The sequence below is a fragment of the Semicossyphus pulcher genome, unplaced genomic scaffold (assembly GCF_022749685.1).
Source record: "Semicossyphus pulcher isolate SPU_LCO1_2020_fin unplaced genomic scaffold, fSemPul1.0.p SCAF_18, whole genome shotgun sequence".
In the NCBI taxonomy this organism is placed as follows: Eukaryota; Metazoa; Chordata; class Actinopteri; order Labriformes; family Labridae; genus Semicossyphus; species Semicossyphus pulcher.
Genome location: NW_027211691.1, coordinates 23,031,085 through 23,049,651, shown reverse-complemented (window position 1 = coordinate 23,049,651; position 18,567 = coordinate 23,031,085). Strand labels below are relative to the sequence as shown.

Sequence of the window (18,567 nt, the reverse complement as noted above, 5' to 3'; positions counted from 1 at the left end):
GGAAATGCGAACTCTAAACGGGGCCATGCCTTGATGTGTCAGTGACTGGTGCGATGTGGCTTTCTTCTCCGCTCTTTGATGCTCCCTGGCACCCAACTTCTGTGCCATGACAGCAATCACATCCACCAGATCCCCTACGCTTCCTGTGTCCAATATCAGTCACTATTAAACTGTCGGAAAAACATGACGCTGCGATAAATTAGCAATGCCGGGGGGGTGAAATAGGGCAGCCACATACATACCACATAATTCCATCAGTTTAACTATGGTGTTTCAGAGCATGAGGCAGACTGTGATGGCGATAGAGACGGATATAAAGTTAGAGGATAAAGTAAACGATGGATAAAGAACAAGTCAAAGGACGGACAGTGAGACATTAAACAGGCAGAGCTGCAGCAACTAAACAAGCAAAGTGAAACTGCAGATGTCATTTTTACTTTTTAACAGTTAATATTCAGGAATAATCATGTAAATAAATGTCTGTTAAGTCTCTATCGATCGCCGAATGAGGTAACACGACGATGATTGAGCCTCTGCGAGTAAACAGTAATCCACTACGGCTGAGCAAACAAAGAAAAGATGGATGACGACAGATAAAACTTCAAAAATAAGTGAAAATCCAAAGAAAAAGAAACAAACTCGACGCTCAGATGAAGCAAACAGTCTTAAAAGGAAAATGAAGAGTTACAGCCGGAGCCAACCGTGGACATCACACATGCAGCACTGTCTGGATATCTGGGAAGCGTGCTCCCGTGATTACCGTTTATTGCCATAGGTGTCGCCAAAGACAACGAAACTGAGATCTTTGAGGTTACAACTTTAACCAATGAAGAAAGTAATCGTTAGTTACAGCCCATTAAAATGAGAATGAATTGATAGATGGAAAAGAAGGTATAGATATAACAATAGATAGATCGACAGACTGATCGATCAACAAATAATCAACCTAAAAATAAACTGATCATCCTCTTCTTAACTCTTTCTGAGTTTTTGTTGAGAGTTGACATATTTTTTTGATCCATCACCAAAATAACTGCAGGATTTGTCAATGATAAAAACAAGGCTGCTTATTTTTATGCTGCAACAGACTGACAGAAAGAGGGACGGCTGAATAGAATGACAGAAAAAGAGTAATAAATAAATGCACTGACAGATGAATAGATAAAGAAAGAGATGGAACCAAAGAAAGACAAACACGGACAGATAAATAGATTTGAAGGAGAGATAGAGAGAGAAAGAAAGACAGATTGAGACCAAATGCAAAAAAAAAAAAAAAGCACTTTGCTGCCCAGCACACTGCCATCACAGCCTTGATGGTCTTCCTCATGAAGATCATTTAATGGCCTTTGCAGTGCATCGTGGGAGGCCTTGTTTATTTCACATTCAATCAAACCTCTCCAATCAGCCCACACACACTCGCTGCCTGTCACTTGAGCTTGATTTCTTGATTACGGCAATCAAAATGGATGTAAAGAACAGTCACACTCAGAAATGGAAGCACTACTGCGGCTGCAACATATAATAAATGCGGCTTATATTGCTTATTAGGTGTTCAGAAGTTCACTCTGCTTTGAGGCTCGCATACTGAGCGCTGCTGACTGATACCTCACACAATGATCGGGGAAAAAAAGCTGCATCGGTTATAAAAAATAGTAAGGTTTCCAGCACTCACTCAGTAGTAATTGTAAAGGCTGAAAAGAAGCATACATTTTTATGACTGTAAATATACTATGCAGTGGCTGTGCGTGCGTAAAGCGTAAAAATCTCATTTTAACTGACTTTCACAGGGCCATTAATGAGTGTGTGCGCTCACTGAGTGCAGCTGTGGTGCCCTACTTCTTAAGCAGGGCTGTGCCGAGTGTGTGAACGCTTGCAATGCTGAGCAATACAACCACAAAGTTTGCATCCTGGAGCATTTGAGTGGCGTGTTTGAAGTGAACAAAATCCCATTAAATTCCTGCTACATTGCATTGTCTTGTGCCTTGTAAAGAAAACGCGCTGCCCTGAATTAGAATATTGAAGGTAGATCGCTTTGTTGTGCTAATATTTTGCCAATAAGGATCCTTGAGAATTTGAAAGGCCTTGCTTGATTTATTTCTGCAGGAATTTTTGCAGAAGAAAAATGAAAAGCCGACTTCAGACACCTTAAGCCGTAACTTTAACCTGCACACTATACATTATACTGATGTTTTCCAATAGTACAGAATTCCTGCCTGTCTTCAGAGACAGAGGGAGAGAGTGAGGAAGAGTAATTATTCTGTATCCGTTCCGCGCTCTATTTTGCTATCTCCTCTTTGCAGCAGCGAGCCATGCTTACCAGAGACCTGACAAGAATTGCCAATGATTTTGCTGCTTTACTGACAATTCCTCAGTGTTTGTGCAAGGCGATTTAACTCATCAAGGCTCTCTTCTGTGCTTCTGTTGTAAGGCCTTGAAAAGGCTGTGTTTGTGCTGCAAGGCCTTGAAAGGGGAGCCACTAAATCCCTGCAAATATAGTGCGGTGGTGCTAACATTTGATTTTGTTAAGGCTGTGTGGAAAACACTTTGTCAAGAGTATCAATGCCTTTTTTCAACGCTGTAGTATGAAGTCAGTTTTACACTACACTTGGACATTTAAAAACTTACTTGTGGTGTGGATCAATAAAAATGAGTTGAGCTCTTTTTCTGCACTTTGAGTCACTGCGATGTTTACATTCAATCCATACTGTTTCTACCAGACATACCTGCAGACATCAAATATTTAACCTTTATGTTTCTGGCACTGTGCCTCCCTGATTTCTACGTACGGGAGCACTATTATTTTTAAGATGCTATCCCATAATAACTCAACAGCATTGCCTACTTCAGCAAAACACCCCCTTATTTGCACTACCACCGAGTAAGAAATCTATACGGCCTTGGGGAGAAGATCTGTTTACCCATATGATTAGGAAGCCGACGTTATGTAGACATCCAATAATTAGCAAAAGCGCAGGAGGTAAGGGCCTGCATGCTCCCACGTCGACTGAGGGAAATATGTAAAATACATAACACAAGGTTCTGTAAAAGTCCTATTATCCTGCAGACAGCTTGGCTGCAGAGAGTACAGGCGCCTTTGATGGCTGGTTGTTTGTTGTTTTTGCTTCTCAGGCTCCTTTTTGCAGGATTAACAACAAAGAATGGAAATATGGTAATAATCAGATAAAAACTCCCGGAGAATACAATCAAAAGATTTGGAAAAGATGCATTTTCTTTTGTCTGAGATCGTATCAGCCTAATTATTACACTAGAAGCATCGAATCCGTGTGTTTGTGGTAATGATTCTGAATAATGAAAAATCTTCTTCAGCAGAGCTCAGTGAGTCTAAGTGTCTCTTACAGCCGATGTAGTGTACCAGTAAGAGTTGTTCTGATACAGGTACCAGAAATACCTCTCACACTGCCTAAAATGTGGAATCAGGTTTTGTTGAGTAGAGCAGCCAGTGCACCAATCCAATACCATCATTTATTAACCACCCCAAACAATAGACCAAAACAGAGACCAACACCGCAATAAGATAACTTATGACTGACACAGGCTACTCCTCTTATACAGCAGCAAAGAAGAACATTGCATTGCTATAGTGACTAGTTAGCGAGTTAACCACAATCAAAGCTAGTAAAATGTCAGGATTCTAAGTTTTGTCTTTTTTAATGTAAAGTTAAGTAACTAACAGTTTCGAAGGTTAAAAGAATAGGCTAACGAGCTGCTGCTAACATTAGCTCAGCTTGCTTTTAGGACAGTGTGATGTTAGTTATAGCTAGCAAAACCTTTTTTTATACAAAGTAAAACGTCTAATCTTGTAGATTTCAATTGCGTTCCCTTTGGCGATTAATGGTTGTGGGAGTACACTTCCCAATTTAACCAGACGTCCACGGTTGGCTCCGGTTGTTACTCTTGATTTTCCTCGCTGACGGTCACTCTCCTTTTCAGACTGTTTGCTTCATCTGAGCGTCGAGTTTGTTTCTTTTTCTTTGGATTTTCACTTCTTGTTGAAGTTGTATCTGTAGTCATCCATCTTTTCTTTGTTTGTTCAGCCATAGTAGATTACTGTTTACTCGCAACACTTGCAGAGACTGGAAAAGCAGCCGCTTAGCTCCGCCTACCCTCTCTGGCAGACCAACCACAGCTGGCTGATGGAAAACGCGTCACTAACTGGGCGCCGCTTGGGAGTTTTTCCGCGGAAGTCGCCACAGACACCCAGTCTGTAATACTGCAAATGCAAAGGCTTTCATCAGTGGGCCACAGGCTCAATCACCATTGTGTTACCTCATTCGCCGGATAGCGACTTGACAGACATTTATTTAAATGAAAATCTTTGAGATTTAAGATAATTTAAACCAATTAAAACTAAAAACAGCAGTTCAAAGGGCAAATGTCAAGCTAACCGACTGCCATTAAAGTTAGCTAAGCTTGTTTTTAAGTTGCTAGCTTGTTGTTAGGCTAGCATTTCTTCAGTATACGGAGCCAGGCCATACAACAACGACTGCAATCATACCACATCCATACATGGTTAGTAATATCGCCTACAGCGTATTTATTTATTCTTTTTATTGCACCAGTATCATTTGGGAACTTCAGCCAATCCTCATGTTGAGGTATTTGACTCCGTGTGGGGAATGAAAAGTGCTCTCTGAAGATCTGGAAACAAACCACTCCAGAGACATTGAATTTTTGAAAGTAGTAAAAAGGTGACTGTGGCACTACAGAAGGCTTTTCCCACCAGAGCAAACGTGCGCAGCTATGAAGGCCATTTGAAGGCGAAAAATCATACAAACAAAAATTTGCCTGTCATTCATCGTAAATTGCAGCAGCAGCCTTCACATCCATAACGCATCATGCATCATGCTTCACTGGGCTGCAGCTCAGCAGACAAACATCCAATAGATTGTCCCAGAAAACAAATATATGTGAAAATTAGAGCTTCTCCTTAATAGACTTTGGATTAATGGGGTCTATTTGCATAAAAATATTTTCAAACACAGCCTCAGATACTGTGCATATTGTTCGTTTTGAACTTGACAGCATCTTGTTTTCACACGGGTCCCCATTTCCTTAATTCTGCCTGAGAATTGCTCGCACGCCAGCAATACATTTCTGATTTCCATTCTAAGTTGTACTGTTGACATCGCTGTCCCAACTGCAGGAAAAAATAATTAGTTTCCTCACAGCATGCAGACATTAATATTAATAAGTAACTGACGTACATTCTGTGTCCCTAACTACATGTCATATAAAATGTGAACCCATGAGATAGTGCTCTAAATATATCTGCTGACAGATCCAGTACAGTAATGAGCCTGAATCAAGTGTCTGTCACAGCAGGCCGCCATTACTCCTCAGTGACACTTAGAGCGTGCTTCAAGGTGATGGATAGGTCAGAGGTGACTAATTTTAGCAGCTGTTGCTGTAGGTCATGTTTTCATCATTTTTCAAAGGCACAATTTGGAAGAAAAATCTAAGACTAATTTGATCTGAACTAATGGAGTGTGTCACACTTGACACTGTGGGTGTGCCAAGGCCAAGTTCTCTCTACTCAAACAGATTCCTCAGAGGGTTTGCACCATTTCTTTCAGTGCTCACAAGCGTGTCAGAATTGTTTTTTCTTTTAATACATCTTTACCATATTGTAAGTAGTCGACTGTGTTAAAGAAGTGGAGGCAGCCTTTGGTTTAAAAAGTGAAGCCATTGCAGAATTGCAGCACGCCTGTATTCTTTCCAAAGGCCTCCACTGGTTGCAAAAAGAAGTCAGATTGTATGCAACCAGATGGGAAAACGAGCCTGCGTCTCAGTCGATTTATTACCTCAGTAAACATTGTTCTCATGTCTTTATGGCGTCTATTCCTTTTGCCAAGTCTTCATCTCTTCAGCATGATATTCATTTTGTAAATGGTGGTTACAATCAGTGCCAAACCAACAATAAAACGGGGTATGCTTTAGGGCAGTGGTTCTCAGCTGGTCTGGCCTCCAGACCCACCACGACAGTCTCAAATCGCACATTTTTGAAACACTCAAATTTATTAAATGAAAAATTGTGCAGTTTGGACCTGAGACGGAACAAACATCACAGTATGTCAACATCACAAAACACAATAGTATAATAGTCAACCAAAATGACCAGCAGTGCATCAGAGGACAATATATTCCCTCTACAAATCATTCAATTAGCAGCCTTTTTCTCTATAGGCTTCAAAGTGCATAATAAATGCAACCACGGCCGGGCTCATCAAGTTCCAAGACTGTAAATGTAACTGTAGCCGGGCTTACCCAATCAGGGGAAACATGGAGTGTGAATAAACTACACTTCTACTGCACGCACGTCATAGGAAACCCAAGTCCTTCAAAATAAAAGCGCAGCATCGACTTTTTGCGACAATTGTTATTTTTTTCAAGCACACATCCACGACCCACTTTTGGGTCCCGACCCACCAGTTGAGAACCACGGCTTTAGGGCATGGGTACCTGTGACTGAGAAGTCACTAACACTGCAACCGAGCAACCAGAGTCAGAGTGAAGCTTATCCGCCATATTGGCCAAACGTTGTCTCTTCTGGTTCCAAAAACACAAAGATGGCAACGGCGAAAGGGCCAAACTCAAGCCCTCAAAAGTTTGATCACAAACCCATGGATAACGGTACTGTGGGTCTGTCTACATAAACTATGGTGTAAACGTCCCCTTGGTTACAGTCTATTCATTCCAAAGGTACCCATGCGCATGATCCGTTTCTTATCTGCATGTAGAATAACTGAGCTGATGGATTTCTAAGAGGTACGGTTCCTGGAAAATGCAAATATGTAGTGTGAGATACACAAGGCCAGCGAGTTCATAGTTTCATTTCACAACATCACAAATGACTGTAAAGCATACATTATCATCTATAATCAGAGCCGCAATTCCTGCTGGGAGGAAACAAACTTCGGCTGAAAAAAAAAAGGCAAAAAGAAGCTAAACTTTCCTGTGTGATAGCAGTGTGAGGACAAGAGATGAGGTAAAAGCACACACAGTTTACCTTGTGTTGTGCCTGTAATGGTTTAAAATGAGCCAAAACAAGGCAGAGGGAGAAAGAATCAGCAACCAGGGCATAAGAAACAGGAGATATGTGGAGAAACAGCATTCGTCTCTGTAATGCATAAAGACAAGAGACCCTTGGGGATACTCCTACATTCTGAGGCGCATGGGCGGACATTTTTTATTATTTAAGAACAACATTTTCAGCCATGGCCAAAAAACAGCATCCAGCATTTCATATGCACTTGATTTCAGCAACTAAGGATTTGTTCCTGTGTGGAGGTGTGTTCAAGGGCGATGCTTTTGCCTTGTGAATATCTGGATGCCGTTTTTTATTTCCTTTTATACTTTTGTTAGATTTAAACTTTTAAAAGCTATGTACTGTTGAAACTGGTTGCACAACAATTCAAATACAACACACTCTGTTTGTACAAGTCTGACTGTATATGAACCGTGTCTTTTCAGCTGCACTCCAACATGGACAAAGGTGAAGGCAACGTGAAGTACGTCCTGACTGGAGACGGGGCAGGCACCCTGTTCCTGATAGACGAGAAGTCCGGAGATATCCACGCCACCAAGAGGCTCGACAGGGAGGAGAAAGCCATGTACACGCTCCACGCGAAGGTGCTGGACAGGAACACCAACGCCGAGCTGGAGCCTGACACTGAATTCAACATAAAGATTCATGACATCAACGACAATGAGCCAAAGTTTGCGAAGGAAATCTACTTCGCGAGTGTCCCTGAAATGTCTGAAGTCGGTACGTTATGGTTTGTTTTATTTATTCAGTCGCTGTTTGGAGATTTGATTCATCATTTCAGGGTTTTTGGGAGCAAAAAAGCACAACATTAGCTAGTTTAACCTTTGCACATGTGTAGCGCTCTCTGTTTTACATCACTGATTGGGCTGTAATATGCGGGAGCGGCCTTTTCTCATGCAATATTCAGAGTTGTTTTTTTCTGATCCTTATTTGTTCGGTCAGGCTCATTGAGCATGCATAACAAGTAATGCCATTTGCCATTTTTAATAGGCAGTGGAAAATATTGAAAGTATAAATTGTCACAGTCTATCCAATTAAGGATTTGCTTCATTGCCCTCCACTTCATTCCATTCAAAGTAATATAAATAAACCAATTGGAAGGAATATAAACAAAGCTTTTAAAAAATAATGCATGCAACTTGAAATCAATCCTCAATTATGCAACCGCAAATTAATACACAGGAGCAATCAAGGGTGAATCAAAGCCCAATTGACAAATAACAATGGCCTATTTGTCATTCATAATGCACTGCTCTTAGATTTCTCTGCCGCACGGATGCTGGCTAAAGGTGGGTCAGGGTCACCGCTGCTCGTCTCCGGACTAATAAACTGCCTTATATGTTCAGACTGAACACGCTGGTTAATCAAGCCAGCCAGCCATGGAAAATCAGCAGCTCCCTTTTATGCTATCAGTGCTGGGGACTAAGTGGGACAGATGTTCAAGGGTTCATTAGTATGCATGGAGACAGTCGGACCCAAACAGGACACGGCAGAGGTCTCCTGAATGCCAAGGACAGTATTTGCTATGTGGCGTTATTGAAACGCTTGGGTGGATTATGTAGGACTTAATATGGGAGTGAGTCAATGACAGGGTGTCTGAGAGGAGGCGAGCGCTGCCTGGGCTTATATACTCTTTTAGTTTTAAAATGTATTTAGAACAAAATCACATTTATCATATGCTGAAGCTATCACATGATGCGTGATCGCTACAGTTGGATTTTTAGAGATAATGATACTGTTTCTGAGACTCAATACAGATCGGTGGATTATAAAAGGCTATGAGCACATATATTCAAATACAGCGTCCATGAGCATGGCAATGTTATTCCAGCTCCTCAGCAGGAGGTTGTCACCTCTGGCTCTGGCAAAAGAGGTCAGGAAAAAATAAATAAATATGCATCTGTAATACGACCTTGCTAAGCTAAAGGCAGAACTGCTTGTATGGAAATGATTCATGTTTGCAAAGATGCACTTTGGCGATTTTTTCTATCGATACCGGACCAATCTCTGCAGCTCTACAAATATTTTAAGGTTATTTTTCAAGCAAAAACTGGAGACGTTTTCTGGTTCCTGCTGCTTAGTATGAGGATTTGCTTTTTTGCTTTTGAACTAGAGGCCTGACAAAAGATGTAATTTAAAGACGTTTGGCTCTGGGATATTGTGCAGAGCATGTTTTACTATCTTCTGTCATTTTTTTTCGAATGATGATGAAAAAATAATCAGCAGTTTAATCAATGATAAAAATATGAGTTAGTTACAACCTTCATACCCAGGGGCGGATCCAGAATTTTTTGCCTGGGGTGGCCCAACTGAGGCACCGACTTATGCAGGGGTAGCATGAAATATGTGTCCATTAAATGAATAGCATTTAATTAACCCTTCCTTCTTTAGGAGGATTAAAAAAGATGTATGACCAGAGTAACAATTTAAAGTTCTGAAGGAAATGTGCCACATTGAAATGCAAAGCTACTCGCAGCCTGTTGCAACACAGCCCAAATAGTGGATTTTAACATAAGTCCCGCCTCTCACAAGGAAAATAGCCAATCATAATTAAGGATTTTGTGTTGGCACTTGGGGTGGCCAATCGGAATAAGGGGGCCCATGCCACCCCTCTGGATCCGCCCCTGTTAAAACCCTTTCAATTAAACACTTGCACGTTTAAAAGCAGCTGTATAATGTTGGATATGGTGTAAGTGCTCACACATATGGAGCACTTCATTTTAAAAAGATCTACAACATTTAATGGTTTGTTTACAGGCTACGGTAAGAGATTAATTTATCATAGAGCCTGCGATACATTACCAAGGGAACTAGGAATCCTCACATGGTATCTTGATGACGTCGAAACGTTCGCCCTCACTGATATTTAAGACATCAATCTAGCAGCACACGAGGTTTAATCAAAGCGATAACTTTCACTAATGTGCCAGAAGAGACCCGGCTATGGTCTGCGAGCCTCTCACTTTTGATTCATAATTGAACAAGCCGCAGCATCTACACCCCGTTGTTATTTTAAAGGGAATACTGAAAATGTCGTTCTCTTGACTGATTTCAAACACGGCCTGTTTGCAGTCAGGGATTTGACTTTCTCCAGATCACTTTTGTTTGACATTAAGATTTGAGATTATTCCGTATGACTCATTGCATTGCTGAAAAGATCTGTCAGGTTTACAGCACGTTGTCAAATGAACAGAGAGTAAATATACTTGATAGTACAGCATCGCTGCTTTTGGCATTGAGCTTGAGCATTGTGCTCTTTTTTTTCAGGTACATCTGTTGCCACTGTAACTGCCACTGACGCTGATGATCAAACGTATGGGAACAGCGCCAAGCTTGTATACAGCATCCTACAGGGACAGCCCTATTTCTCTGTGGATTCTGAAAATGGTAAGCCAAGCACAGCGGGACCTCTGGAATGATGTTTCTAATGTAATGCAAGTGTGTAAACAGATCCCTGCACTGCTATGTTTTAAACAAGCAGGATTTATCTGCTTCTTAGTGCTGCTCATCTTATCAAACTTAAGAAGTTAATTCAGTTAATAACCTGTAGGTTGCTTCAATGTTGCCAAATATTTCATGGGTCTTTGAACTTTTTGTTAAATTAAATATGAACATCTGGACGAATTCTACCTAATGAGTTGCTAAAATGGGTTGCACCAGTCAAACGTAAGTGATGTCTTGGCTGTTAAAGACTTCAGCGATGTGAAATTGGTCACCGAGTAACAGCTGTGGCATTGTCCAATCAGAAAGCCATCAATAACATAAACAAGGAAGTCAGCGGAAGCCTCACGTCTCAGAAACAGATCGATCAAGGGACTAAAGAGCTATATTAGATACAGATATAAGAGCTGGACTGATGTGGGTTTTTTCAGACCAATACCATTGCCAAACTTAAAGATGTGAAATTGACCCATTACCAATATGGCTGCCGATATAGGGTTTTTTTATACACCAGTACTGATATATCTTATCGGCAAAATATCAGCCAATAATATCAGTCTACTTATATATTGGTCAGGCTTTAATATATGCATACATGTATGCACTTAGCCCTTTCTTTTTGCTCCCCCTGCTGGCCATTGGAAAGACTGCAGGTTTAAGGCACTTGTAAAATTGCCTTAAAGGATACGTCCACTTCTTACATACAATGTATGGTGTCAGTAAAGTGTGATAAAGTGGCTCACAATGCGTGCAAAGAAGTAGAAGCCAATCTTGCGCTGTTTAAGGTGTTGAGCTATTATCAGATGTAATTGGTGCAGTGTGAAATGAGACTGCTAAAACCTGCCCAATTAACCTTTCTGGGTCGAATCTGTGTGACATCATTAGTTTGGATGAGCAGACTTTATTTAAAGAAAAAGGAGGGCTTCTATGATACTTGTATAAGCATATATCTTCTTTATCATAAGTGTTTAATATAAGCCAACAAACTGGGACTGTAACTAACATCATTTGGATGTAAAAAGTTGGATTGTTCCTCCATTCATAAGAAACTATATAAATACAGCTACCTTTGTTAACATAGATCTATAATAGCCTTGCAGTTACGATGATCTGCACTCAGCGTTGGGAATAGTGATTGTGGTCCCTGATATTCAATGCCAAGAAAAAGTGGAGCACAAGCATCAGAGAAAGAAAAAAAAAAAATTATTAAGCCTTGAGCAGGAACACTTTAAAGCTCCAAGTTCAATAACAGCGGCACCACAAAGGATGCCTGAGAGATGGTAAGAGGTTCTCAGACATCAATCCAAAAGGGGTTCGAGTAAGGGAAGTGTGAGGACGGACCTCAGGTTACAGAGGAATTCCTCAAGTCAAAACACCAAACCAGAGTTGGGATTAATAACTGGTCCTGCATACTTTAAGATGTTTCATCCCCAGTTAAAGGTTGGAAGACCATCAGCAGTACTGTGTTAGAGAGCCAGTCTACCAGCCTGTCAATCAGCTGGGGGTGTCTGTACTTCAGTCAGATAAGGTTAAGATGCCAGTTCTCAAGATAATGCTCCCGTTGCTCGGCAGGCTTAAAGAAGAACCTCAACAGGGCTCGATTCTTCTGACCCATAAGCTGTTCTTCGCTCAGTGAGACGTCCTGGGGAGCGAGGAAGTTAACTGGCTCAGCGCTCGCTCCAACAAACAGGAAAACATCTTTGTGAACTCCATCGTCAGGAGCGTTAGATTAAGCAATGCTTTGACTTCTGCTCCATCCGAAGTCCTTGTGCTTACGCTACATACTACTTATTTGTGGGGTGCAACCTGCTTTAGTCTAATTATGCCTAGATTTTTAGCTACAAGACTCTAATGGGATAACTAGGATAAGGTTGAATTTACAAGAAACATGCAATTGGTTCTTTCAAAGAAGACTGAAGTGCTTACACTTTTCAAACCTCTAAAGCTTGATGTTCTTTCTTACTTAATGAACAAAAACCAGCTATGAATATCTTTCTTCCCTGTGACTCATTAAAGCTCTGAAGCCACGTACTGAAGCCACAATGTTTTGTCTAAAATTAGAATCGAATAACATTTGACATTTCTTGACGTGTGCTTGTTCTCCGTCTGATGTAGATGACACGATCCATGTCAGCTTTTATCCCTGGGCTCTCAGTAGAGAGCGCATAGCTCAGGACATGTCAAGGTCCCTCCACTCCAACCTCCTCCTCCTCCTCCTCCTCCTCCTCCAAAGCAGCACATAAATGTAGCACTTCTGACACTAGAACAACGTTGCCAGGGAACATAATCCAGGCAGCAGCTACATTTCCCCTCAAAACATAATTGGCAAACCTAATTAGTTGTATATAAATGCAATTTTCTCGGAGCCATGGTTGAGCACAGAGATGGAATTGATCTTAATCTGATCTCATTTTCAGTAAGACGTCAAATCAATTTCAACCAAAATGAAGTTTTCTTATAAATTGGCGAAAGTGCTGTAAATAATTTTATTTTGTTTTTTTCAGGAACCATCAAGACCGCCCTGCCCGGCATGGACAGGGAAGTGAAGGAAAACTACCAGGTAGTGATCCAGGCTAAAGACATGGCCGGACAGATGGGCGGACTCTCAGGGACCACCACGGTCAGCATCACGCTCTCCGATGTCAACGACAGTCCGCCACGCTTCGCCAACCGTAAGAGGCCATTTCTCCCCGCGCTTTGTTGATTTGTTATAAAAGGGATGAAGCCTGACGAGTCGTCCACTTTCAGACATGTAAGGACAAACAGTCTCATGTGAAGCGATGGAGAGTTGCTTCCAGGAAGTCCAGAAAAACCTGATTATGGAACTTATATAACTTATTTTTTGCTTTCAAGCCATAACTCTATTTCTTAGGTATGACCAGAGGGAATACTTGAAAAAAACATGACCATCCTATAAGCATATAATGCAATAAAAACATTGTTCGCTGATCCAGTAAATCGAATGAGTAATCATTTCAAATTGGCAACGGGAGACATTCGCTGTCCGCTCAGCTCAGAGAAACGTTTGCTCAGCTAAGCTAACGGTATGCTAGCAAGAGTGTAAGTCGATGACATTGCGTATGGTTGACAAACAGTAAATATAATTTGACATTAACAACAACGCTACCAAGCTTACCACCAATGTGACTGTCCCCAAATCAAATAAGATTGTCACTAGGAATGGTGGTCATGTTTAGGCCCGAGGTTGCAGGTTGAATAGCGAAAGGGACGCGATAAGTTTGCCTACGTGAGAGGTGAGGTGAACTTTTGCAGCTTGTTAGCGCCATCATGTGGTGTTCACTGAAGGACTTTGCGTTCCAAATAACAAATGTTTGCACCTTCATTTTACAGTTCCTTCAGCTACATCCTGTCATAAAGTTGTCTAGATAAATGTAGTTAGACGTTAGCTTGTACGTTAGCTTTACAGGCGGATATGCAGCCAATGCATTAATTTAGAAACAAGGAAGTGTGGAACAAGGAACAGTGTCATGGGAACTGCTTAGAATGTTTCAATTGTAAGGAATAAACTTACACCATGCAGCCAATCAGAGACAAGTATTCTCCCAAATAGAACTTTAGTAACACTTCTCTGAAGTAAAGACAAATAACAAGTCTGATATTTCAGATTCCTTTCGTGTGACTGCCGTGGAGTCCACAGAAATCGGAGGAGCCATCGGACGCATTAAGGCCGATGATCCGGATGTTGGCCGTAATGCAGAGATGGAGTACAGCATCGTCGGAGGTCACGACATATTCAACATCATCACCGACCAAATCACTCAGGAGGGAGTCATCATAATCAAAAAGGTGACTTATATTTGTTCCTCAGTTCACCTTTTATGTGTTTTAAAGTCTTATTTTATGGACTTCATGCTTTGTAGTCTGCAGCCAGCATCAAACCCGGCGGCTGTTCGCGGTTATGTAACTGTGACTTGATTGATAATGGCTCCGCAATCAGACAAAACACTTCTCGTGACAAGTGACATGTTTTCATACAGCTGCAACGAACAGCCTTCTGTCTTTGAGACAGGCTGGAGTGTTTCGAGTCTCGCCTTTGAATAAAACAGATTTTAATGAATGCATCAAGTTAAACCTGGAAGATGGAGTTCACACCTGTACGAAACATGAAATTCAAATGTGCATACCCATATCTTATTTCCATGAAAAGGTAGTTTGTTTAAAGTTGAGTGTTTTTTCCTGACTTTTCAAGTTTTATTGTAATTAAAATGTGAGCTGTCTTTTTATCTCGTTTTAAAATGTACGTTTAACTGCAATGGTGAGACAGAACAGTACAGTCTCAGATTAGAAAGAGCCCCCTGATAACGTGTATTCTTGTAATAAAGACATATGACAGAATGTATTTTTGAGCCGCGGTGTAGAATCAGATAAACTAAGCCTGTGAAATGAATAAAATAAAGCAGCTTTTTGCTGGAAACTCTTTTTAGTTCTCCCCCAAGATCTCCCAGATCAGTATTCCTCACTTGGATTTGTGACTTTGAATTTAAAGTGTGAATGAGATAAAGGCAGACAAATGAAATGCAATGAATTGCTTATCAAAATCCTGGAGGCTGGCTGTTATTTTTTTTTTTTATGGAAAAAGTCTCCAGCTTGACTTCTGATGCTCTTTCATCTCCAGGCGCTGGATTACGAAAGTAAGAGGGACTATGAGTTCAGAGTGGAGGTGAAAAACACGTACTTAGACGCCAGGTTCATCCACGGTTTGCAATTCAAAGACTACGCCACGGTCAAAGTAACGGTGGAGGATGTGGACGAGTCTCCTGTGTTCACCAGGAACCCTTACATCATCGAGGTGCACGAGGACACGGCTGCTGGCAGCTTCGTCGGCGTGGTGTCGGCCAGGGACCCTGATGCTGACAACAAGCCGGTCAAGTATGTTATAAAACAGTGAGAAGTGTTCAGCGCTTAAACAGACTGTTAGAGCAGAATGTCCTAACTCTGCTTTTAGAAAAAGGCAACATGATAACTCCACACTACAGAAAAAGTTGTCAAAGTTTTAAAATCTTTACTCCCAGGACAGAGAGTATGAGATCAAACATTATCGCTAAAATAATAATAATAATAATAATAAAAATAATAATCGCTGGTATTAGAAGAGATTTTCCTACTTATGCATATTTTTTAACAACCTGTACAAACATCTGTTTTAATACTAAACAAGTTTGAATTCTCCTCATCTTTTTCTGCGATGCTGTTTATATCTATTTAACTGAACATAAAAAGCTGTATTGACATGATCAGAGCACATACATTTGTCCTCTAACGAGTTCAGTGATGAACTTATTTTTGTAACAAGTAGATTTAATAAGAAGTGGATGGGGTTGCCTTATACCTGCATTATTTAGACTGGCCAACAGGGGGCGACTACAGGCGGCAACTGCATTGGTCGGAACAGCTTCTTTGTGTTGGTCTGAGGTTAATGTTCACAGATATGGAAACTTCAATGACTGTAGTGAGTGTTTTAGTTTCGTCTCCTCTCGTCGTTCCTGCTCTACTCTGCTAATCCGGAACAGATTGGCAGCAGGAGCCGGATTTGTCAACAGAGCTGTCAATCATCCTTTTTACAGCATCAAATAACTAATTAAAGAAAAATGAACACTTGGACGTAAATCAGCATGATAAGAACTAACTATAATGTTTGAGAGAAATGTATTTGACGTGTTTATAGTTTAACTCATGTCCCATCTGTTAACATGGAGGAGGCGGGCTTTAGGACATATACTGCAGCCAGTCAGCAGGGGGCGACAGAGAGGGTTTGGCTTCAATTTTAGGGAGCTGTCATGTCGTCCATCTTTTTATACAGTCTATAATAATACTTTGTCAATTTAACTCTAAATGGAGCTATAATTTCCTAAACAAAAGTCATGCTGTGTTTATATACGTATTGCTTTTTATATTTTTATTCTTATTGCCTATTTTTTATCTTATTCTATCTAATTTTTATTCTAGTTCTGTGTTAATTGTTCTTCACCAAAATCACCAAAACAAATTCTTTGTATGTTTAAACCTACTTGGCAATAAACCCCGATTCTGATGCTGATTCTGATGAAGTCTTGAAACTAGTTTTTGTGACCATAAACTCACCAGGAAAAAAGGTTTTCTGAGGCAATCAATCATCTGAGATGTAGGTTCATTTTGTGGGGCTATCTTGGATTGACACCTTGCTACCGCAGTGATCCATACACCAGGATAGAGTCGTAGCAGTGCATATCCACTCTGTCATCCAAAAATGGTCCATTCCAGATTCAAAACCCAAAATGTCAAAGTCCAGGCTTCAAACGAGTAGAGAGATGATCATCATTATCCTTTTATTTATGTATTTGTGGCTTGGACTGTGTGCTTGCTTTGCCTTTTTAATTGATGCATTTCTTTCCACCCTCACTAAACTATCCCAATTTGTTGCCAACACGTTTTTTTCTCTCTCCTGGGGAAGTAAACACTCACAATTCAGCAAACTTAGAAAATAATCAATGACCTATTAAGCAAAGATTTCCTCGCCAACCCAGCGGGTGCAATGCCTTATTGTGGTAATTTGATTGTTTCAAAACCCATTGTTCCAGCTTTAATTAAACTAGTATAAAATCAATATGAAACAAGCAACACATGGTAGAAATACAAAGTCTCCTCTTATCTGTTTTTTCTTTAGCAGGAGGTTGAAAATGTGCCCACTTGGCTAAATCTAATCCATCAGCATTGCCATGTGTCAGTGTGGAGGGGAGGGAGGGAGGGGGGGAGTAAAAGGATATTATTCATGCTTCCCTCCTGGTCATTTCCCCAGTGGAAGACGATGGCGGACCTGTGAAGTGAATACAGACACTGTTTATTTCCCTGAATTATGTAAGCCCGTCGTAGCACTGCACAAAGTCAAAGTGAAAGAGCCTAATTTGTTGTATCGATCCACACGGCTTAGTGCCGCCATTCCACACATATGGCGCCTGCCCGTCTCTGACACAGAGATATGCCACTCCTGGCGCGTGCCACATGGCGTATTGTATTGCGTATTCAAATTTCAGTGGAATATGAAAGTCGACGATGACAAATGAGCCGGCATGAGGAAAGATGAGTCATCTTGTGACCAAAAAAAGAACGCAGAGGGTTTTTTTTTTTTGAAAATTACTGGTGATGTAATGTCTAAAAGACATTTGATGAAGTAGAGAAGTACTTACTTTTGTGGAGATAGATCTGTGTTTATTTAGATTGTTATTAATCATAACTGCACTTTATTTTATAAGCAATATTTTTACAGATATGCAAATGTAGAAAGATCCAGAAGCGACCATATAAGGAGTTAGATATGCATTGCTATGTCATTACCCTGACTATAAGGTAGCCATGCCCGAAATAACACCCTTTTTATTGTCTAAATGTGACCATAATTTACAACATGCTGTGTTAATGAAGACTTGAAACTGGAGATTGGACCTTAAACTAATTAGAAAAATGTTTATAATGGTAATAAATCAACTGAGATGTGGGGTTGGCCCCTGCTGGCCTTTAGAAAAGAATGCAGGTTGAAAGCGCTTCCACTTCCATTTGCGTTACGAAACCAAGAGGCTACGTACACCACGTCTGACATTAGCTGTGTCCCAATCCAGGGGCTGCATCCTTCGAAGGATGTATTTGAAGGCCGATTGCACGCCGAAGGCTGTCCCTTTTTCGAAGGCTCCTTCAGGTGCGGTCGAGAAATGCGTCCGTTTTCACGGGCCTCAAAGGATCCATCGGGTGCATCCTTCGGCAGGCTCAACACATCCCGAGATTTAATGAGCGCCAACTCAAATGAGATGGCGGACTCTTAAACAGCCAAGGAATACTCTTGTGAATATTTAGCCTTGAAACAAACAATCTTTAAAATAATAGGTGAAGTTACACGTCAGTTATGATAGCCAGTTAGCTTGCTAGATACCTGTTGCTAGGCGACAGAAACAGCGTTTGGTGTCGGAAGGTTAAGGGCGGGAACAGCTGGTGACGCAAACAGGAAATCCTCTGTAGACCGGACCGCCTCATTTCAGTTCAGTCTTAGCGTCTACACGGGCTGCGAATGA

General features: G+C 41.0%; 1 protein-coding gene across 1 annotated transcript in view; it reads left to right on the top strand.

Annotated features, from left to right (window-relative positions):
- The window catches only part of cdh10a (cadherin 10, type 2a (T2-cadherin)), a 39,603-nt gene that overhangs the window by 9,741 nt on the left and 11,295 nt on the right, over positions 1–18,567 (top strand). Inside the window, exons 3-7 of the mRNA XM_069667130.1 lie at positions 7,492–7,786; positions 10,334–10,453; positions 13,012–13,179; positions 14,133–14,314; positions 15,144–15,397. Coding sequence (XP_069523231.1) covers positions 7,492–7,786; positions 10,334–10,453; positions 13,012–13,179; positions 14,133–14,314; positions 15,144–15,397 — 1,019 coding nt within the window. The remainder of the gene's footprint in view (positions 1–7,491; positions 7,787–10,333; positions 10,454–13,011; positions 13,180–14,132; positions 14,315–15,143; positions 15,398–18,567) is intronic.